The 23691-nt window shown below is 42.0% G+C and overlaps 3 protein-coding genes across 3 annotated transcripts; all 3 read right to left on the reverse strand.

The window, feature by feature from the left end:
- Nucleotides 1-1465: 1465 nt before the first annotated feature.
- LOC115363169 (zinc finger protein 184-like) lies at nt 1466-8103 on the reverse strand. Its single transcript, XM_030057268.1, has 2 exons — nt 7708-8103; nt 1466-4241 (listed from the first exon to the last, which is right to left on the reverse strand). Exons 1-2 carry the CDS (start codon nt 7922-7924, stop codon nt 3043-3045), a joined length of 1416 nt encoding a protein of 471 aa, XP_029913128.1. The 5' UTR covers nt 7925-8103; the 3' UTR covers nt 1466-3042.
- Nucleotides 8104-11240: 3137 nt separating this feature from the next.
- LOC115363165 (zinc finger protein 436-like) lies at nt 11241-16816 on the reverse strand. Its single transcript, XM_030057265.1, has 4 exons — nt 16516-16816; nt 15797-15876; nt 15055-15230; nt 11241-13943 (listed from the first exon to the last, which is right to left on the reverse strand). Exons 1-4 carry the CDS (start codon nt 16786-16788, stop codon nt 12724-12726), a joined length of 1749 nt encoding a protein of 582 aa, XP_029913125.1. The 5' UTR covers nt 16789-16816; the 3' UTR covers nt 11241-12723.
- Nucleotides 16817-17592: 776 nt separating this feature from the next.
- Nucleotides 17593-20588, reverse strand: LOC115363166 (zinc finger protein OZF-like). Its single transcript, XM_030057266.1, has 2 exons — nt 20322-20588; nt 17593-19343 (listed from the first exon to the last, which is right to left on the reverse strand). Exons 1-2 carry the CDS (start codon nt 20485-20487, stop codon nt 18052-18054), a joined length of 1458 nt encoding a protein of 485 aa, XP_029913126.1. The 5' UTR covers nt 20488-20588; the 3' UTR covers nt 17593-18051.
- Nucleotides 20589-23691: the final 3103 nt, after the last annotated feature.

The following is a 23691-nucleotide window of genomic DNA, read 5'->3' on the forward strand; positions in this document are numbered from 1 at the left end:
TTTTAAAACAAATAATAATTTAAAATATTGTTAAATTATTTGAGTCACGCTTACTGGTAAACATCTACTCCTGCAAGATCATTTATGTTCTACAACTCATAAACATACACTAACACAACATACCAAGTGTTTGAGCAACATATCTCCTCTGGGCTACAAAAGGTGGTCCTAGCCTTTTTTACCAGTCTTACAGCCATTTTAATTATCAATACCTATATTAATTTGTTGTCAAATGACACAATATAATACAAGTATTAATGTGTTGCATAACTAGACAGGCATGTAATTCAGTAACAGCTCAAAGTGCTTTTTAATAAAACTAACCAAATCAATATCGGATCGAATCGAATCAGATTGAATTATGATAATCAATTCTGAATCTTGTGAATCGGAATCGAATCGATTCTTGAAATTTGAATCGATACCCAGCACTACTTCAGGTACCTAGTGCTGCAATGCGAGCCAGAGACACCTCCCTCTGCTAGTAATAACGCTGCTCCGTCCGTTAAAAAGGTGGTAACTTATGCAAATATTGAAATAATTATATTTAAAATGCAACCCATACATTGCTTCCGAAAATAAAAAAATAAGAATAAAATAAAATAAAATCCCTACCTACCCATCCTTCCCATGAATAAATAAAATAAAATAAATCCCCCCTACCCATCCTTAAAATGCTAAATAAAATAAAAAATAAAATAAAATAAATTCCCTACTACTCATGCCCTTAAATGACAAGGAACCGGAACCCAAAGTTTTTTTTTGCTTGGCCTAAGGTAATCTACTGTCTGCTCATGGCGCAAATCAGAACAGGCTACACAGCGATAATACTGGATGATAAAAATGATAACAACAATAATAATTATGATGTAAAGTGCTTAGCTTGTCCTTGAACTCACTATGGATTTCTCAGTAGAAATGTAAAATTGTTACAGTGATCTGTAAAAGTAACAGTAACTTACACATACACACAAGCTCCGTATGTGTGTGAGTTTGAGCTTAATAGTCCACAGGGCTAAAAAAAAAAAAAAAAAAAAAAAAAGATCGTGGGATGTTCTACTTAAGGAAGGATGAATCAGGGGTTCCCAAACTATTTCTTACTAGGACCCACATTTAGAGATAACATTGGTCCCGATACCATATATTTTGTAAACTGATTTCTTTTCTTCTGCATTTACTCCAAACATCCTGGGAAGAACTGGACGACTGGTTGGTGATCAAGATATTTTCTCTACTTCTATTTGTTTGAGAAAATTGTTGGTATATCACGTTTAGATCAGAGGGCAGACTTTCATAGGGACATCTTACAAAGGGCAAGATCTTACTTGCAAAATGTTTCACAAATCGAAGTGGTTTAAAACTAAGCTTTTTTTTTTTTTTTTCAGTTTTTATGAGACCTGAAATGCAACTCTTTCACTCCTTTGAAATGCGATTATGTCATGAGTTTTATATTTTTGATGGCCTCTGTTTATTTATCTAATATTGATTTCAGTCTGTTCTTTTTGTTGTTTATTTCTCATAACAATTTATCTACTTTTATCTCAATACACTTAAAAATAGTCATTCATGGGTGGTTTTAAAAACATCATATAATCACAGACAGGGGGAGGTATCAGAGGTAGAAAAGACAGAGGAAAAAGGACTTGAGGAAAAGAATACTGAAAACCAAATCATTGGTTTCAGATTATTAAGCATTGTGTATAGAATGATGAAACACATGCACAAACAAAATATAATCAACAATTCATTCAAATGTACAGAAAAGCATTTTGAAATGAGGCCCCAAATCCCTACATCAGCCCCTGCATAGAAATACATTTTGTTTTAAAATTTTGTTGTTTTTTGTGCCACAATCTGTACGTGGTGTGAGCAAACTTTTACCCTGTATGCCTCACTGAAAGCAGAATTTTCAGATGTAATGCTCCCCATTTATTTCAATGAGCAGGTGTCAAAGATTTGCAGTGGATTATGGGAAGCGGCATCTTGAAAGATTTTGCATGCTGTGGCAAGAGGGAGATGGTGAAAGTAGGAAGGAAGTAGGTAATAAGTTTATGTATTTCGGGCAGTGAATGCAAACATCTTTAAATGAAATGCATGACAAATGGAAGAAAGATTTGGGGATCTCTACCAGCTCAACACTTCAAGAATTCATAATTTTTAGACTACCTACTAAAAATGACACAAAGTTAAATCTTAATTAAAATGTTAAACAATGCGAGTATAAAGCAGAGGATGCCTGTTGCTACAATAAAGCATGAAGATAAAGTCAAGAAATCCAAATAAGTAAAACAATAACAGAAATATTCTTGTTGTCCTGTGTTGTTCCATCAAAAAATTTTATAATCAAAGAGAAAACAAGTGGAGAAGGCTGCCCGCTGCTACAGTGACAGAGGTTACTTCTAATAAAGAAGAAACTGCAGCAATAGTATCCATACATATTGCTCACATTTTTTTCTTTTGACATCATAATGTACCCAGTGCCACAACCCTGTGTGAGTCTGAGTTTACATTGACGGTTAACTTGGTTTCTCAAGGTTAGAGTATAAGTTTAAACCACCTCAGTCAGGGATACACAATATTGGATTATTTACTGACATCCAACATGCCAATATTATCAAACTCTTTTAGCTGACTGTCGATGCTGTGCCCATACATGCACATATTTTTTCCACCCATTTGCAGAGAACATCAAGTCCCTCCAGTGATTGCCCACTGGCAGATGCAGAAGAAAAATACAGTGTTTTTCAAAAAAGACATTCACTGGGCAAAGCAAGAAAACTACTTAGGTTATGTACAATATGCCACATTTACTTTTATGTAGCATTTTCTTTCAAACAAAAGCAGTAAGATTCATCCTACTGAATCAGGCTCAGATGATGTTCTCCCTGAGAAAATCCTGACAACAGCCACAATCGGGGCAAATTTGACCTATTTCACTTATCTGCATGTCATAGAAGCAAAAATTTTAGGTCAGTCAAGTCCTTAACCAGAATATAGTCAGCAGCTGGGTTACTCCATGAATGTAGACAAAATCACGGTACTTTACTTTTTGTGAATTTTCATGTGCACCTTCAGATTTCCTCCAAATTTGTATTTCATGCCACAAACATGGCAGGCATATGGCCTCTCCCCTGTGTGTATTCTCCTGTGTCTCTTCACCTCCCCACTCTGGCGAAAATTTTTACCACAAATATCACAGCAGTACGGCCTCTCCCCTGAATGGAATTTCAAATGTATTGTGAGATGACCACTAGTCCGGAAGTTTTTGCCACACAAATCACAATGATAAGGTTTCTCTCCTGTATGCTTTCTAATATGAGTTACAAGATTAGGTCTCTGACTGAATGCTTTTCCACAAACATCACAGCTGTATGGTTTCTCTCCAGAGTGGGTCCTAGCATGCACAGTAAGGTCTCTTTTTCGGATAAATGCTTTGCCACATTCTTGACATGTAAACTGTCTTAACCCTGTGTGTATTTTTGTGTGCTCTCTAAGCAAACACATTTTGGTGAAAGTTTTGCCACAAACATCACAACAATGTTTTTTCTTGATAGCAGACTGTAAGTGTTTTTCACATTGTAAATGCAAATGTTGTATCAGCTCCTCTGTTGACTGGAATGTTATCCTACACACATGACAATCAGCTGTCTTGTCATGTGTTTGTATGTGCTTCATTAAAGGACCTAAATACTGAAAGATTTTGCCACACAAATGGCAAGAAATACGATCATCAGGTTGACTTTTGGCAGAAGAATCTTCATGAGGTAGCACTTCACGTCCCTCCTGTGTACTACTGTCAGTCTGTCGTTGTTTTGACTTTGCTTTTCGTTTCTTGGACCTTTTCTGTGCTTCTTTGCTCTCCGTCCAATCCTCATCGTCGCTGTTCTCACTCTGAGCTGGAGAGCAGTCTGAGGAGAGCGGCTCCAATTCATATTCAAATTCTGCCTCTGGTTGATCTTGTTCACTTTTCACAGCCTCTTGTTTTTGACTGTCAATGCCCAGTTCCTCCTGCTCTTCTTTAACCTGTGACACTTCAGGGTCTGAGTGCAGCGTGCCGTTGTTCCAGTCAGGATTTTCTCCACCAGCATTGGTGTGAGAAGGTCCAGCAGCTACAGGCTTCACACTGAAGTTTGACTCCTGTCCCATTTCCACTGGTGTCGAGGGCAGCAGCTTCTCCTGCAGCAGAATGGAGTCACACCCGTCTGCAGTGATGGTGCTGTGGGCCGCTGGAGCTTCTCCAGCTACAGATGGGAAGAAGGTAAAAGTTACTCAATAGAGAAATGTCTCCACTACAAGCTAACCAGACAGGCAGTAATCACATTTTGTGGTTTTGCGTCAATACTCAGCACACATGGACTATTTGGGGGGAAAGCACAGACATCAGAGGCCTGTACCATAAATCTGGATTTCGGCTTAGCGAGGTAACTTCAGGGTTAACCCTGGGTTTTCTGTACCATAAAGGTGGCTTTCTTTTTAATTGGGGTATATTGCCATGGTAACATACGCTGAACACCTAACCTGCTGAGGCCTGTATCACGAAGCGGGTATAAGGCGTTACCGAGATAACTTCAGGCTCAACTCCGGATCTTCTGTATCACAAAGATGGTTCACCTCTGATCGGGATAGGAAACCTATCCTAATCCTAATCGGGATAGGAAACCTATCCTATCCTAAGCCTGCTTCGGGGCAGGCTAGCTTTCAGGATAGGGTTGAATCCTACATAAAGCACCGCCCCCTGACCAATCAGCTGTTTGCCATGACTTGGCCTGCCCAATCACTGAGGATCCCCTTGAACAACGAGTCCAAATGAGGAGAGTATTATGGCGTGAAAGGATTTTCCTGGACGATCAAATCCTTTCTCTCTGTATGAGAGAGAGGCTGTAATACTGATGTTGTTATAATTGGCCGTATAGTTCAATGTTTCTTGCATTATCCAATGTATTACATAGTTCAGGGCAGCTTGGCTGCTAAGCAGAGAATAGACACAGCAGGAGCCAGATGTACTTTCTCTATCTTGTTATTTAGGTCTGTTGCATTAGATACACGCCCAGTCAACATTCACACACATAGCATCACACATTCTAGAGACAAGGCATGGACAGTGGTTGGCCTGTCCATGTCCGGGTAACCATTGTGCGAATTACACCACGGTGTGCTGGGGAGCCAGCCGGGGAGGGGGGGGGGGGGGGGGGGGGGCACCGTATGGGCGCTCATGCACGAGCACATGCACGGTCACGCACGCAGCGCGCGAACGTGGATACGACACTACTAGGGGAGCCGAGCTCCCCTTTGCTCCCCCTTATTTCGCACACTGCGGGGCCAATTATTCTCGGTTGCGTTTAAGTCCAACCTATGTACGGGGCAGGCCCAAGCCCAAGAACATAAATGTGTATCATTTCCTGATATCGGGGTCTTTCTGACTGAGATCCTGCGGGAGCTCTGTCACACTGAGACCAGCGCTGCCTTGCTTTATATGTGACCATAATAAATATTGCATCAGAAAATTGAAGACTGACTCCGGTCTGTTCCTGGGCTTTCAACAAAAGAATCGGGAGCAAACAATGTGAAGCAGCACAACTCAGCCTGGCTAACAGCTGTCTGCTATACAGAGCTGACACTCTGTAGGAGAGGAAAACACACGAGAGATAATTCAAGGAAATTTGATGATTCAAAGTATTTTTTAGAGGCGTTTCACCACATTTTAGGAACATTGAAAATATTTTGTTGGGGAAAAATTATTCCCGGGTGAGAGAATAGGCCTGATTGACAGCTCACTGATGCAAATGTGAAAGAGGATCATTTGTACCCTTCATTCAAGAGGGCGAGTCGGCCTTTATATTTGCCTTTTGTTCCTGTTCTAAGGCAGCTCAGTATGTGATTTTATTCAGGCAATCAACCTGATGTGCTGACGTGATTGAATTTTGGCGTCCGCTTTATTTTATTATAGCCTGTATATATATACTATAACAGACTATAAAAAAAAAAAAAAAAAAAAAGACAAACGTAACAAATGCAATGATGTTCTTGTATTTAATTGTTACTTGCTCCCCTTGCTCCCTGAGGGATTACACCTGGAGGAATTAAACTATACCTGTCATACACGCAGCACATCTGTGCAGTACAGTGAGTTCATAGATTTCAGCGTCAGGTGTGGAAACTTGAGCCATTGATGTGTAACTTGTGTATTTATGCAGTCGGCAATTCGTTGCCAAGCATTCTGCCTTCTCTTCGCGGCAGCCGCGGTGTTCGATTTAAGATGTAAATTTTGTTTTTCCTCCTCATACTTTTCCAGTATAATACGCTGCTCCTCCGCCGTGAAATACGCTGTTTTTTTCCTTGTCGCTCATGTTTGTGATTGGTCGGCTGCCTCAGAACCCGCCCCTTATACGTGCGCGTTCACGGCTCTTGATAAGGCAAACCTGGGCCCAATCCCAATGTCCACCCTCACACACTCACTGACTTTGAGGCGCGCCCGTTAAGTCCGTGAGGGTTGTCCCATTGACAAATCATGAAGTGCGTGAGGGATCTCTCGCGGACTTTTTGAGCCCTTAATGCACCCTTTCCGTAAGTGGGCATCTCCGCAGACTTAGCGTAAGGGAATTACCCATAGTTCATTGCATTGTGAAGGATGACATGATTCCCCTGGGGAAACCAGCTGGCGGCCGCTATAAAAGCGAAGTGAAACGAGCGAATTTGTAAACAATCCAATCCAATCCACTTTATTTATAAAGCACAATTTTAGCAGACACAAGGTTTTCCGAAGTGCTGCACAACAAGATAACACACCACAGGATAACACAATAGAAGCAGAATAAAAAGGTAAATACATAATAGAATAACACGATAAAATAAGATAAGATCAAATAAAATAAGATAAAATAATAATAATAATAAGAAGAAGAAGAAAGGATAATATAAAATACTAAAATAAAATAAAATAATAATACAATTATAATCTAAATAGAATAAAATATGTAAAATGCACTGCCCGCACAGCATAAAAAGAAAAAGACATGGAGGGTGCAATCAGCAGTGACGCTGCAAAAAGAAAAAGTTCTCATGTGAGTATAATATTTTATATATGATGGCCTTCAGAAACTAAGGAAATAAGCAGATAGGCAATGCATAGGCTATTTTTTTTTTTTTTTTTTTATCTCTTGGCAAACTCATCAATGCCTTTTGTGGGAGTAGATCATTTTTTTTAATGCTGTTTTCACAACTCCTCAAAAATACCAAGCAAAAAACGTAAAATAAAAAGTCCCAAAGCTGCGATTGTGAGAAACATGATGCATCGCTGTTGACAACCAAGCAAAGGGCTGTCCCATTCCCTTTTTACCACTTCAGCCCCTTGCAGCCTCACACACTCAGTCACTTTCCAGGTGCAGCTACTTAAGTCAGTGAGGGCTCAGGATTTAGGGAGGAGATTGAGATTCAGCCCTGGATTGAATTAGCCAGTTGATAACCAGCGTTGAGACCGGTTATCCCTGATCACCATGATCTCGACTAGTGTAACCGGATAGGTCTGAGAAATCCAGCGAAAACTAAGCTTGCTTGGTGATACAGGCCTCTGGAAGCACAGTGAGCTCCTGCTTTTAGATATAACTGTTTTTCATGCCGAGACGCTACTGCCCGGTTTCATCATCAGATAAAAACTTCAACATTGCATAACACAGTTTAGCCTGCTGGATATAAACGTGTGTCCCAAACCTGATGTGTCGTGCCGGAGGTCCAGCTGCTTCCGCAGGTTGTCCACCTCTTCTCTCGACCGAGTCACTTCAGCTTTATACAAATCGAGCATTTTCTCAAACTCCTCGACTATTTCCACGGCCGCAGCAGAGAGCCGCTGGTTTACAAAGTCCTTCAGCTTAAACATGATCGCATTACCTGAGAGGATAACTATGATTCTACGTGATCCCAGCGACATATTCAACAGCGTTCCTTGCAGCGTTGCTTATGGTGGCGGCGGGACGCAGCGCTGCCCCGGAAACAGAATAATAACATGGTCACGTGACGTTAGCGAGGCATAATGAAAACAGTAAAAAGCTGGCTGGTTCCACCTTCAGTAATTTTGTCCAAATACACGTAAGTCAACATATCAAAAGCTGGTCATACAACCCCTCAATATTTTTTTAATTCTTATTCCGTTTCTTCTTCTTCTTCTTCTCCTCTTCCTTCTACTTGTTTTACGGTGGATGGCATCCAGCTTATTGGTGAATTACCGCCACCTTCTGGTCCGGGATGTGGTTCAGAAAATAGACTTTGCTTTAATTGCTTTAACTACATAACACTATAACACTGACCTACTGTAAAATCCTCATCCATGTCAGACACCCTAGCAGCCTAGCCCTTCTTAATCATCATATCCTATTAAAAACCCCTGTAGTCCATTCCCCAACCTGTGTGCTTACTGGTGCACTTTACATGTGAATTCCTGCACTCCTAATTCTTTCAGACTATTCCTCATTGTCTCTCTTTGCGTGCCTTTATCTCTTACAGCTCAGATTACACATTTAACCTCTGCTTTACCGATACTGCAATCTATAAAGTGGGCATAATCCATGAGATTAATACACACAACACACATTTGTAGAAAACATGCCTTTATTTAACAGATGTTCATTAAGAATTATACCTTCATCAGAGGCCTCAGCAATATCCTAAAGGCACAAAGTCTCACAATCCAGCCAGCGCTCAACGGTAGTCATACAATCCAGGATAATCAAAAATGACAAGAAAGCTCACTCAACACAGGAAAACTGGCCTAATACTATTTATGTGAGGTGTAAATGAGTGTATGCACTCACAAAATAAAATAAACTAACATTCTGTCATACGCAGATATTATCTGTAATTCCTCCAATAATATGATTTACCATTTGTCCTGAATGCAAACAGATTACTTTCCAGTTCATAGAAAAAGGTCTCCAAAATCCTTGAGGTGTGACTGCCAGAATGACTGAGGGAGTTTAATTATACTTAACGGGCTCTAAATTACCTATAGCAATATCCTGTAAATACCCAAGTACAATATATGAGACATATGTGGCCAAATGTGACAAACAATACAAACGGATTCCAGTTTCATAGCAGATTGGTTGCATTGCTGTTGGTTCACCAAGTGGCAGAACAGGAGCTACAAAAAAGTTGCATCACTGCTGAAGTGCCCCTGAGCAAGACACTGAATCCCTGCTGGGCCCAGGAGCTGCTCTGTAGCTGACCTGGTGAATGAAAATGTAATCCAGCTATAGAATGAATGAAAATTGTAAAGGGACTGCATTTCTAGTGACAACACATTGCCTCACACTGACCCGTTCACACACTGATGGCAGAGGCTACCATCAAGGGGCCAAGCTGTCCATCAGGGGCTTGCTCAAGGACACTTCAACATGCTTTCTGGAGTAGTCAGGGATTGAACCAGGAACCTTCTGATCACCAGATGACTGTTGTGTCTCCTGAGCCACACCACCCCTAATCAATAAATAAATTGAGTCTATCATTACCTGCTGACAGTTGAAATCATTAAGCAATAAACCTGAGGTGATTTTTCAGAGGTGGAGTCAAATGTAGGACCTACATTCAATGTGCAGTGTGTGCATTGTGTAATTTGCTATATAATCCCAGTTGCTCAAATAAACGAATCTGTGGCCAGTGCAGGCATGCAACATGTTAAATTACATGATCACATCAACATTAACGTGTCAATCCAATCATAAGAAACCAAGTTCAGATGTCTGACTCGTTCCAATATAAAACGGTTTTCAAACACATTTCTCTGGTGAGTTTTACTTTTTAACCTTCTCATAAACTCAGACTCATCAAGGGTAATGGATGTCAAAAAGAAATAATAATAATAATAAAAAAAAAAACATTATGGTCAATATTTATTGTTACCATGGCTAATGGGCCACCGTTTCTTCCCCTCTCTAAGAAATTAATTGTCACTTGAGCAACTTTTTGCTGGTGGTTCACATTTCACCATCTTGTGCATCCTTAAAAAAATCATCTTGGTGTTACTGCTGAAATTAATGTTATTTGCTGGTTTGTATCTACTTCATTTATGTTGGAGCAGGACACACCTGGGGAAGCTCTCATTCTTGCACTCTCTCTCTATATATATATATATATACACTACTCACAAAAAGTTAGGGATATTTGGCTTTTGGGTGAAATTTATGGAAAATGTAAAAAGTTCACACTACAGTGATATTATATCATGAAAGTAGGGCATTTAAGTAGAAGCATACACTGGTGATTTCCTCATCTCAAACAGTTTCTTGAAACAAAAGCCAACAACAGTGGTGGATATACCACAACAAAAAATGTCAGTGTCAATAACTTGTCATGTGCCCTTGAGCATCAATTACAGCTTGACAACGACGTCTCATGCTGTTCACAAGTCGACTTATTGTCTGCTGAGGCATGGCATCCCACTCTTCTTGAAGGGCGGCCCTCAGGACATTGAGGTTCTGGGGTACAGAGCTCCGAGCCTCTACACGGCGACTCAGCTGATCCCATAGGTTTTCTATGGGATTCAGGTCTGGAGAAAGTGCAGGCCACTCCATTTGAGGTACCCCAGTCTCCAGTAGCCGTTCCCTAATGATACGACCTCGATGAGCTGGAGCATCAAACACCTGATGTGAATTTTGCCGTTAAACTCGTTGTTAGAGAACAGCAACTTGTGCAAAAAGTACTGAAACATTGAACAGTTGGACATGTGCATTCAAAAGTTTACAGAAGGTCACATTAAGTTCACCTGTAAAGGTTATAATGCATTTTAGGTTCATCCTGAAATTTCACCCAAAAGCCGAATATCCCTAACTTTTTGTGAGTAGTGTGTATATATATATATATATATATATATATATATTACACACACACACACACACAAACATACATATGCACTGTACTGGAAAGGAACAATGTTATGGTCATGTGTCATCAGGGAAACAATGAAAATAGTAAAAAGCTGCCTTGGACATTTAGAGACATTTCATCATGTTTGATTGCAGATGTATGGTCATTGTATTGGCTACTCTCCGTTATGTTTCAGCTTGCATGCCTGCTATTTATTAATAAAAAAGACAAGCTGTCATCTTCAGCACTTCTTGTGGTAAATATCTAAACTTGCGCGCGCACACACACACACACACACACACACACACACACACACACACACATGTTATCCAAATAAACTTTCATCTACAACCTCACAAAGTAAAAAACAATGAGAAACATTTTACAAGGCAATTTTAAAGTCTTTAATTACAGTATTGTGAACTTAACAGTGCACATCTACAGAGGTACACACAGTACATATAACATTTCCCTGGGGCAAAGATGGGGAAACAAAAAACAAAACAAAAAAGTGACTGTGGTCAATGCACATGTTTAAACTCTGTATCTGAAGAACACAGTATTGATTGCTTGAACTTATTGTCAAGCCATGTACTCAACACTGCCTCAGAGCGGCTTAATGACAGTCAAAGATGGTTACAGCTCAGTTCTCAAACATCTTGTCAAGTCTGCAATCATATGGAGGTTCAAGTTGATTCAGCTCAATTCAAGTACTTCTGTTCAGCATCCACTCCATTAAAGTGCCCTTGAGCAAGACACCCTACCAGCTCCAGGGGCAGCTCTGTAGTTGACCTGGACAGTGAACAGATAAACTAGCTGTAGCTGTGAGAATGAATAAAGTATGTCTGCCGCCACATGCTGTCAGTTGAAATCATAAAGCAATAAAACTGGAGTGATTCCATTTGCTATGTAACACTGCACATTGAATGTACATTTGCTTTGTGAATCTGAATCCAATTCTGATCTCGGTTGGTCACATAACCCCAGTGTGTTGCCAGTGCATGTTAAATGTGATCATTCTGTCACTCCAGTCATGAGAAACCTAGTTAAGTCTATCTGACTCACTCCAGTATATATGTTTACTATTGCTGATGTGCCACAGTTTCTTCCCCTCTGTTAGAAATAAAACCCGTCACTTGAGCAACTTTTTGCTGGTGAATCATAAACTTTGTGGATGAAAAAACACAGGTGGACATGGTTATTTTGTTATTGATTTACTTGTATCTATGCAGCTGTAAGTGATAGTTCACATTCTTGCCCGTAGAGTGATATTTGCTGCTGTATGTGAGTGTAATACATCCACAAAGTTTGGTCCATTAAATCCTTCTGTCATGAGAACAAGCGCTTCAACAGGAGTGTACCGCACCAATATGAATTAGATATAGACTGGAAAAAATGATTTTGAGATGTGAGACAAAACTGTTTTTTGTTTGTTTGTTTGTTTTTTTGAGGGGTGCACAACAATACATTTATGTCTCACTTTGACGGCTGGTTTGAATTCCCTTGCATCAAAAATGGTGGAACTGTACCACTTCCACAAAACAGCTCTGCCATTTTGGAAACCACCAGGCATAAAAGCACTACGAAAGTGAAGCTACTTCAAGCATGGGTTGTTGTGTTTCCTTAAGAAAAATCATCTTTGTGTTGTTGCTGAAAATCATATTGTTATCTGGTTTGTATCAACTTCATTTAATTTCAGGCAGGACACTCCTACAAGCTCTTGCACCAGGGAAAGATTTAATGAACCAAATTTGGTGGGTGTATTACACTCATATGGAGCAGAGTACAAATATACAGTGTTAAGCAGCTGAGCTGTTACTTTGAACCACCAAGTCCTTAATGAGTATGATAGTAGCTGGGTTACTCCGTTCATGTAGGCTCAGCCACTGTAGCTTCCTTCTCATGATTTCTCATGTGCACCTTCAGATTTGAATCAAATTTGTATCTCATGCCACAAACATGGCAACCATATGGTCTTTCCTCTGTGTGTGTCATCATATGTCTGGTCAACTCTCCGGTCTGGCAAAATTTCTTACCGCAAATCTCACAGGAGTACGGCTTCTCTCCTGAATGGTATCTCATGTGTGTTTTGAGATGATAGCTTGTTCTGAAGCTGTACCCACACACCTCACAGTGATATGGTTTCTCTCCTGTGTGACATCTCCTATGGCTTTTAAGATTATTTCTCTGACTAAATGCCTTCCCACAAATATCACAGCTGTATGGTTTCTCCCCAGAGTGGGTCCTAGCATGCACAGTAAGGTCTGTTTTTCGGAGAAATGCTTTGCCACAGTCTTGACATGTAAACTCTTTTGTCCCTGTGTGTATTTTTGAGTGCTCTTTGAGCAGATGCATTTTGGTGAAAGTTTTGCCACACAGATCACAAAAATGTTTTTTCTTGATAGCAGACTGTAAGTGTTTTATCAGCTCCTCTGCAGACTGGAATGTTATTCCACAAACATGACAGTCAACTGTCTTGTCATGTGTCTGTATGTGATTCATTAAAAAACCTATGTACTTGAAAGACTTGCCACACAAATGGCAAGAAATACGATCATCAGACTGACTTTTGGCAGAAGAATCTTCATGAGCTAACACTTCACGTCCCTCCTGTGTACTACTGTCAGTCTGTCGTTGCTTTGACTTTGCTTTTCGTTTCTTGGTCCTTCTTTGAGCTCCTTTGCTCTCCATCCAATCCTCATCATCACTGTTCTCACTCTGAGCTGCAGAGCAGTCTGAGGAGAGCGGCTGCAATTCATATTCAAATTCTGCCTCTGGTTGATCTTGCTCACTTTTCACATCATCAGCAGAAAGAAAAACAGCCTCTTGTTTTTGACTGTCGATGCCCAGTTCCTCCTGCTCTTCTTTAACCTGTGACACTTCAGGGTCTGAATGCAGCATGCCGTTGTTCCAGTCAGGATTTTCTCCACCAGCATTGGTGTGAGAGGGTCCAGCAGCTTCAGCCTTCACACTGAAGTTTGACTCTTGTCCCATTTCCACTGGTGTCGAGGGCAGCAGCTTCTCTTGCAGCAGACTGGAGTCACACCCGTCTGCAGGTACGGTGCTGTGGGCCGCTGGAGCTTCTGCAGCTGCAGATGGGAGGAAGGCAAAAGTTACCCAACAGACTAATGTCTCCACTACAAACACCCAGTTAGTCACCATAGACAATGAAAGCATGGCACATATACTGTAGATCATGAGTATAGTGGTCATACTTGAGAGTTTTATGTCACTTTGTTTCATCACTTGTGAACTGTTGCGGAGAAAAGCACAGAGGTACTGGACATCTGGAACAGTTGGACCCTGGCTGTATTAAGATTAACTTCTCATACGTTTAAAAATTGTGCACAAAGCACTGAGAAGCAGAGGCATACACTTTTGCAATACTGCCACATGGAGCTTTCCTGGACCATTAGTTGTCTAATTAACATATAGTTGTCTAATGAACATATCAAGCCCTCATTCATCTTGGAAATTAACAGTGGAAAGACAAATATGTTGGGGAAAACAGAGTCAGTAAACTGGAAACAGGTCCATCAGTCCACGAGTAATACCAAAGGTTTGACTTAGTGACATTTAGTATGCAGATTTTTCAGTTTTTTGTTCTAGGGGTTAAAGCACACCCACCAGCATCGTGGGAGTGTGTTGATCTTTTACTTACATTCCACTTTGGTTTTTGGTATCAAAAGGACAATGTTTCAGGAAACAGGCAACAGTGAGCAAACTGCCATACCTCAGATACATCAATTTGCCTTTGCCAAATCTCGATTACCTGAATGTGTTGTATTTTCAAATTTTTAAGATTATCATGGTTGCACTTTGTTATTACCAGTGCACTGGAACAAACAGTTCACTTTCACAAACAAGTAGCGCATCTCCAGCAACAAATCAACAATAAGCTACAACCCAAGAAGACCAGCAAACTCCAGTTTTAGCTGTGACTTGTTGTCTTGCCTTAATCAATATAGATGTTTTCATCATAGGCTGTAAACTTCTTTAGTTAACCCTCTCTCACCGCCTCGCCAGTGTGGACACACGGATTTGCACAGTGGCTAAATTAGCATCACCGTGCTTTGTGTGACTTGCCACAGGAGATAAACCTCACACACACTCAGACACTTATTTCACGCTGTAAGCAACACCATAACAAAATTTACACCACATAATACAGTAGACTGGATATAAACGTGTGCCCCAAACCTGGTTTGTCTTGCAGGAGGTCCAGCTGGTTCCGCAGGTTGTCCACCTCTTCTTTCGACCGAGTCACTTCAGCTTTATACAAATCGAGCATTTTCTCAAACTCCTCGAATATTTCCACGGCTGCCGCAGTGAGCCGCTGGTTCACAAAGTCCTTGAGATTAAACATGGTCGTGTTCCTGAGGGGAGAAATGCGCTGTGAAACTGTGATCTCAGCGAGAAAACAAACTCTACAGTACCATGTTGATGGCGCTGCGAGGCACTGTACCGGAAGCGGAAGACTGATGTGGTCATGTGACCATTAGGGAAGTGGAATGAAACAAAAGTGGTCGTGTGTAGCTGGTAACTTTAGATTTGCGAAACTCTCTCACACTGTCGCACAAGCGCACTTGATTCAGTACAGTGCTGCTTTACTCTGCCCTAACCTTACCCTTAACCCAAAACGCACTCGAACCGTCCTAGATTTGCGAGAGGGGGATTATCATCTAGACAGGGTCGTAAAAAGCTGGATGGCTCATTTGTAGTCATTTTGGACACTTGAGTACATTTGACTTCTGTCATTAAAATACGTAAAGTCATCTTAAGCATTTTCACTGCAAATCCATCTAAATGCATTCACAAAAAAGATCTCATCTACATCTCCCTCCGCTTCAGCATGGGGTGCTGATTAAAGTTTATCTGCTTATCATACTGCAGTCCCTCAAAGGGTTGCCACCTTTCAGAAATGAAAATAAAGGATGCCCACCTCGGCTCCTCGACCTCGGGGCCACGACCACCACGGCTCCTCTGGGCCTCGGCCTCCACGGGCCCGAGAGGTGGTGTCTTCTATGTTGTGGTCATTAAGGAAAGGGTAGTGAAAAAAGCATTTAGTCATACTTTAAGTTTTAAGTGCTTTATTAACAAGGAACCGTTAATAATAAAGTGTGCAATCACTGCAGTGTGCATATAGTGCAACAGTGAACATAAATATTAAGGTAAAGAAAACAGTCAACCTATGAACTTTAAAGTGGTAAACTTGTTGTCGAGGCTCTCTTTGTGATCCCTAGGGACATTTTTACTTAAGAGGAAAATAAAAAATAGAAATAATAAAAAATAATAAAGACCTCAAACAGTTGTAAACTTGTACATGCCCTTATTCATAAACCAAAATTTAAAGATTCAACAAAACAAAAATAAAAGTGCAAAACATTCCCCCCTCCCTCAGTCCTCTCCCACTCTTCAAATAGGCAAAGGCCACAGTTGATTAATTATATTGTTTATTTATGTTTGTGTTTATTTATTCGACTTTAAAAACTTTAAAAGTCTAAAAGCCTTAAAAAGTAACAAACAAATCAGACGTGTAGCCTTATGCAGTCTACTAAAATACTGTAGGGTATATGCCCACATCAGCATAAGCACTGACATCTTCTGGTAAATACACAACCATACAGGAAATCGAGCTGATGATATAATGATGTCCCTTACTGTATCGACCTCGGGAGCTGTGACAGACACTGCCGTTTGGTTCCAGTCCGTTCTCATGTTTATTTTATGTTGATCCCCTCCTGCATGTTGCCGCACGTCAGCCAGTCCACCATGAGCCACAGAAAACACTCGCCGACACCGTTTGCAATTCGCCTTGTACTCGTTGCCACTGACGCTGTCGAGCCACGGGTTCGCCTCTTCCCATACACGTCTGTACTTTTGCAAACGTTTTGGCTTTTTGGGACGTGGTGGAGTGTCGGGTGTAGCAGACATCTTTGAAACACGCGGGTGCCCTGGTACGTGCAGCGCGCAGCGTCGGTGTGTGTAACTAGGCAACCGGTAACAGGAGCGGGCAGGCAGGCAGACAGTTACAAAGAGAGAGACGCAGCCAAGGGAGGTGGAGGTCTATCCCATTGGTCTATCCGCTGCATAGATATCTATGATCCGCTGTACCTCGCGTCGGGTCCTCGCTAAGTGGGTCCTGCCACCATTAAATGAGCTGCCCTTAACATTTCCTGTGTTTTATTTTGTTCATTATTCAGTGTCGATGTGTGTTACAGACATGTATGGGGCATTTATGAAAATACGCGTTCACGGGACGCAACATTTCATTTTCAATTAAAGAACGATTCCGAAATGTTATGGGACGGGTGGCAACCCTACAGTCAAACCTGCTTTAAACTCAACATCCGGGTGCTCTGATGTGCATCGGGACCAAACATTGGCTGCGTTCCAAATCGTATACTTCTACTTTTTACTTTTAGTATGTGCCCTTACAAAGTATGTAGTGTAGTATGCAGTATGCATGCGTATGCATACTAGTGGGACACGTTAATTGTTTCTCCACAGACTGCAGATTTTATTTGTTGCGATATTCCTCTGCAATAGAGCAGGGTGCATGTGTGATAAATGGATTGTCTCTGATGGTTTCATATGCACACCTCATGAGTATCATGCCTCTGCCAACATGAGGGAGTGCTGGTTTTTCCCTTTGAGAGTTGACGTTACAGGCAACATGCACCATCAAGAATGAAAATGTACATCTGAACAAAGTAAAAACACTGAAGAATGTTTTCTGAGGCAATGAGAATGTTTTTTATTGTGGTATTGTGAACATAACAGTGCAAATCTACTGAGGTACACACAGTACATATCACTCTGCCCCGGGGAAAAGGGTAAAGAATAAACAAAAAACACTGATGTTGTCAATGCATATCTTTAAGCTATGTAACAGGAGAAACCATGTACTACATGCTGCCTCAGAGCAATTACAGTCAAACATAGTTACAGCTCAATTCTCAAATATCTGGTTAAGTGTAAAAAGAAAGGGAGCCTGACAAAAAGAATAACGATTTGGGGTTCTTTACCAGCTGCAGACTTCAATAAGTGTGAGACCACATTCTAAAAAGGACAGATCGACAAGAATATTCTGTTACTGATTTACTTGTTGCAAGGGCCTACTCACTCATTGTCAAAAATGTATCTATGCAGCTAAAAGCACCTACATCCTGAACCAGAGCGTGGCCAGTAGTTGAGTTACTCCATGCATGTAGACTCAGCCACTGTAGTTTCCTTCTCATGATTTTTCATGTGCAACTTCAGATTTCTAACAAATTTGTATCTCATGCCACAAACATGGCAACCATATGGCCTCTCCTCTGTGTGTGTCATCATATGTCTTGTCAACTCGCCGGTCTGGCAAAATTTTTTACCACAAATGTCACAGGAGTACGGCTTCTCTCCTGAATGGTATCTCATGTGTGTTTTGAGATGACAGCTAGTCCTGAAACTTTTGCCACACACCTCACAGTGATATGGCTTCTCTCCTGTGTGACATCTCTTGTGACTTATAAGATTAGACCTCTGACTGAATGTTTTCCCACAAAAATCACATGAGTATGGCTTCTCCCCAGAGTGGCATCTCATGTGTGTTTTGAGTCGATCACTTGTCCTGAAGCTGTGGCCACACAACTCACAATGATACGGTTTCTCCCCAGAGTGGGTCCTAGCATGCACAGTAAGGTCTGTTTTTCGGAGAAATGCTTTGCCACAGTCTTGACATGTAAACTCTTTTGTCCCTGTGTGTATTTTTGAGTGCTCTTTGAGCAGATGCATTTTGGTGAAAGTTTTGCCACAAACATCACAAAAATGTTTTTTCTTAACAGCAGACTGTAAGTGTTTTATCAGCTCCTCTGTTGACTGGAATGTTATCCTACAAACATGACAGTCAACTGTCTTGTCATGTGTCTGTATGTGATTCATTAAAAAACCTATGTACTTGAAAGACTTGCCACACAAATGGCAAGAAATACGATCATCAGGTTGACTTTTGGCAGAAGAATCTTCATGAGGTAACACTTCACGTCCCTCCTGTGTACTACTGTCAGTCTGTCGTTGCTTTGACTTTGCTTTTCGTTTCTTGGTCCTTCTTTGAGCTCCTTGGCTCTCCATCCAATCCTCATCATCACTGTTCTCACTCTGAGCTGCAGAGCAGTCTGAGGAGAGCGGCTGCAATTCATATTCAAATTCTGCCTCTGGTTGATCTTGCTCACTTTTCACATCATCAGGAGAAAGAAAAACAGCCTCTTGTTTTTGACTGTCGATGCCCAGTTCCTCCTGCTCTTCTTTAACCTGTGACACTTCAGGGTCTGAGTGTAGCATGCCGTTGTTCCAGTCAGGATTTTCTACACCAGCAGCTTCAACCTTCACACTGAAGTTTGACTCTTGTCCCATTTCCACTGGTGTCGAGGGCAGCAGCTTCTCCTGCAGCAGAATGGAGTCACACCCGTCTGCAGTGACGGTGCTGTGGGCCGCTGGAGCTTCTGCAGCTACAGATGGGAGGAAGGCAAAAGTTACCCAACAGACTAATGCTTGGCTACAATCTATCACGTTAGCTATATTGAAATATGATCATAATATGGTTTATAGTAATGATCATACTGACTGGTAATTTACTATTTTTGTTTTAATACGACAGTGTTAGGGAATGAGTTATAGCCATCTTTGCAATCGTAGAGTTGTTATGATCATTTTACTTTTTCATGTTAAAAAAAAAAAAAAAAAAAAAAAAAAAAAATCCCATAAGGCATTTCTCAAACCATGTGATCAGCCAAGATGGCGGTACTCGCGAAACAGGCTATGATGAGCAATCCACCTCATCTCTCCTCTGTGTGGATTTGTTGTTGCCATATCTCAATGTGCTGAATATACTGTACTGTCAAATTATGAAGGCGGCCACAGGGCTGCACTGAGTGACTAATCAGCGGTTACTGTTCATGTTGAATCCAGTAGATCAAACACAAGCAGCAAGTCAGTAATTAGCCACAACCCGTAAGGACGTATTGCACCAAGCGGGACCATCATGCTGGCCAGATAACATTAAATAGTGTCGCTTAATATAATATTTTGTTAATTATTACGATTAGCAACCGCCATCAGTGATGACCGGATCATCATCCTAAACTTAACATTCAACCTGTTTGGCTGATTCAAACCCCGATCACCGGGATGCAGCAGGAATCTTTACCGCAGTAATCTGGCTGATTTTCTAATCCCTGTTTGTGGAGCATTCTCCAGAAAATTCGTTTTTTCCGATGCGATTTTTTGTGCTGTTTTGCAAACCCTCTCTCACGGCGTCGCCAGTGTGGACACAGATTTGCACAGTGGCTAAATTAGCATCGCCGTCCTTTGTGTGACTTGCCACAACAGATAACCCTTTCACACACAATCAGACACTTATTTCACGATGTAAGCGACACTATACTGCATATTACAGTAGACTGGATACATAAACCGGAGCACCAAACCTGATCTGTCGTGCAGGAGGTCCAGCTGGTTCCGCAGGTTGTCCACCTCTTCTTTCGACCGAGTCACTTCTGCTTTATACAAATCTAGCATTTTCTCAAACTCTCCAAATATTTCCACGGCCGCAGCAGAGAGCCGCTGGTTTACAAAGTCCTTCAGTTTGAACATGATCGTGTTCCTGAGAGGAGAAATGTGCTGCAAAGCGGTGATCTCAGCGAGAAAACTAACTCGATGGTATTCAGAATGAAGCTGGTGGCTCTGCGCAGCATCGGACAGATGCTGTGTGTCGAGTATCTTCTTCTTCTCTTGGTTTTATGGCGGATTGCAAGCAACTTTCGGGTGCATACCGCCACCTACTGTACAAGAGTGTGTATCACTACATCATTTACTTAAGATTCTGGCTATATAAGTCAGGCTTAACACAGCATTCAGTGGACGTGGTTGGGCTTTCTCTCATGATCGTAGGCTTTGATACTACGCTGTGGACATCTCACCTCGTTTATTTTGGTCAGAGTTTCTGTTTACCACTCGTATTTTTGATTTCTGCACATGGATGTCAAGGCAACCATGTGTCATAGTGAGCTGAGAGGCTGCAGGTTTTCATTCCAACCAAAAACTTCACCAGGTGATTTCACTGACGAGTTCCTCCTCTCTGCTTGAAAGTGAGGTAATCAGTGAAATCACAGGCAGAGACACCAACCACTGTGCAACTGGGGCTTGTGTGGCCCGTGTCAGAAATGAGGCCCTTATAAGAGGCCTTTTCAGAATAGAGTAGTGCATAGCAGAGAGAGAGAGAGAGAGAGAGAGAGAGAGAGAGAGAGAGAGAGAGAGAGAGAGAGAGAGAGAGAGAGAGAGAGAGAGAGAGAGAGAGAGAGAGAGAGGTGAATGCGGGTGGTTCAGCTGAATATGTTAATGTAAAGCAAGAGGATGACAGAGACGCCCTGTTGCCTGTAGTATTCCTATAATATCCCTGTAATATTTCTATGATCATTCTGTAGCGTCTCTGCTACACTAAAGACCAAGCCACTACAACAAAATATTTCGGGGAGACGTGACCACAGATGTAGTTTCTACTGTAGATGTTTGCTCCCATTGGGCCATCGATCCTCTTGTTAAATAAAATAAAATAAAATAAAATAAAATAAAATAAATCACGTCCGCTGTGTCCTGGCTGTGTCTACCAGAGTGTGTGGTAGCCTGTCAGGTGCACTCGTGTTAGTTAATCAATCAATCAATCAATCAATCAATCAATCTTTGTGGCAAATGCGCGCCTGGATTTTAGTACAAATAAAACAAAAACAAATTAAGTAATCCCTCCAAGTAATCTACTTTTTAAAGTCTGCATTCGAAATACCAAAAGTTTACTCGCCAGCAAAGTTAATACAGCAGACCATCATTTATTAGAACAAATTAAATACTGGGTGTAACAAATATTGGATAAAAGATGTCTAATAATTAAAATTTGATTCAAAAATGTAATTGCCATTTTTCTGTTTGACTGAGCTGAAGCTCTTGGAAGGGTTCAGGTCTCTCACCTGTCAGGGACTGGAGAAGCAGCTGACAGAAACAGAAACACAGAGAGACTAACAACCTGACCTCTGCATGTTTCCTACACTGACAGGTTTCTCACAAGCGCACAAAGGCCAAACAGTCTTTTACCCATCATGATTATACAACTTTGAATACTCACAGAGACTTGAAAAATGTTAAAGTTTTAAAGTGAAGAAAAACAACATTGTTTGCACTTGAATTATTCCTGCGCACAGCTGAAATGACTGTTGACCCTAATCCCGACCCTGCTTTTCTTTGCTGCAGCTCCTCATCCTCAAAGCAAAGAGCCACAGGGAGTCAAACGCCACCAGAGAGCCTTCACACTGCAGAGCCAAACATCTTAATGCAGTGAAATTTCCTGAGACTTCTGTTTGCTCGAGTTAGGCTGAAAAAACCTCTGCAGCTCTGCAGCCTCCCTACTATGAAGCTCCGAGAAAAACTGAAATCTCTCCGAACGGAACTGGCACGCGCATGCATTCCCACATGCGCGCGCACACGATTCCAATTGAACTTCCATCGAAGATTGTTACCACATCAAACTGATGACGTCATCAATCTACTACGACCAACAGCTGAGTTGATGGGAGGCTCAGAGCTTCACTGAGATGCACTACAGTGTTGGCCAGGTCCGATTGTGACGTCACGTGCCGTGTTTCGTGACGTCACTGAAATAGTGCAGAAATTGAGCACTGTTGCCTTCAGCAGTGCCCCCCAACAATGCTATCCCCTGCCAACCACCAGACCCCCTCTCTAAGACAGCCAATGTCTTTGAGAACAGAAACACCTCAGAAACACAAGCCGGCCTTGGCCGGACACAATGCCGCCTTGATGTGCCTGTCAAAGGCAGCAGGCCTTCGACAGCCCACGACGAAGGCGGCCAGCCCTCGGGACCCGGTGGCTAAGGCTGCTGGCGCTCGAGCAAGAGACCCCAAAAACCCTCAGCCCAGAACCCTGGCGAAAGCTGAGGTCCCAGTGAAGAAAGCTGGGTCCCAGCAGGCTGCCAGGCAGAAGGACTGCAGGGTCACCAAGAAGGACACAGCAGCCCCCATCACCGCGTCCATGGCTGACATTGTTCTGCTACTGGATGCAAATGGGAAATTCCTCCAGGAGAACAAACTCTTTCCTGGGCACAAGGTTGCAAAGCTGTTGTGTCCAAATACAAAGGCAGCCTTGTGCATGCTCACCAAGGCTAGCCTTGGATCGCCAAACCACATAGTGATCCACACAGGTACAAATGACCTGTGCTCAAAAAAGGTGGATGTGGCATCATCTCTGAAAGAAGTCATAGAAAAGGCTTGCAAGACCTTTCCTACCTCTCAGATTGTGATCTCCACCATCCTACCAAGGCTGGATGTTGACTCACGGATCATAACAGCGGTCAATGAGAGCATCCTCGAACACTGCAAAAACTTGCCACAGGTGCATGCTGTCGATCACCCTTGTGTGCTGCCAAGTGATCTCTATGACAACATGCACCTCCATAAAGCAGCTGTGCCTTTCTTTGCAGAGGCACTGAGAGATGTTACACTGAAGAGCAGTACAACAGCTAAGAAAGTGAACATCTCTCAGGAAGACAGTGCCAGCCAGGAGCGCCAGACTGCAGAGAGCCAGAATGCAGAAAGCCAGGCTCCAGAGACCCAGGCTTCAGAGACCGAGGCTCCAGAGACCGAGGCTCCAGAGACCGAGGCTGCAGACACCCAGGCTGCAGACACCCAGGCTCCAGAGACCACAGCTCCAGAGACCCCAGCTCCAGAGAACCAGGCACCAGAGACCCAGGCTCCAGAGACTGAGACTCTAGAGACCCAGGCTGCAGAGACCCAG

The sequence above is a fragment of the Myripristis murdjan genome, chromosome 8, assembly GCF_902150065.1.
Source record: "Myripristis murdjan chromosome 8, fMyrMur1.1, whole genome shotgun sequence".
NCBI lineage: Eukaryota > Metazoa > Chordata > Actinopteri > Holocentriformes > Holocentridae > Myripristis > Myripristis murdjan.

Coding starts and splice junctions, on each gene's coding strand:
- LOC115363169 (XM_030057268.1), bottom strand. CDS start 7,924: ATGTCGCTGGGATCACGTAGAATCATAGTTATCCTCTCAGGTAATGCG. Junction 4,242..7,707: donor CCTCCGGCACGACACATCAG/GTTTGGGACACA, acceptor TCCCATCTGTAG/CTGGAGAAGCTCCAGCGGCC.
- LOC115363165 (XM_030057265.1), bottom strand. CDS start 16,788: ATGTCTGCTACACCCGACACTCCACCACGTCCCAAAAAGCCAAAACGT. Junction 15,877..16,515: donor CAGCTCCCGAGGTCGATACA/GTAAGGGACATC, acceptor ACCACAACATAG/AAGACACCACCTCTCGGGCC. Junction 13,944..15,054: donor CCTCCTGCAAGACAAACCAG/GTTTGGGGCACA, acceptor TCCCATCTGCAG/CTGCAGAAGCTCCAGCGGCC.
- LOC115363166 (XM_030057266.1), bottom strand. CDS start 20,487: ATGTTCAAACTGAAGGACTTTGTAAACCAGCGGCTCTCTGCTGCGGCC. Junction 19,344..20,321: donor CCTCCTGCACGACAGATCAG/GTTTGGTGCTCC, acceptor TCCCATCTGTAG/CTGCAGAAGCTCCAGCGGCC.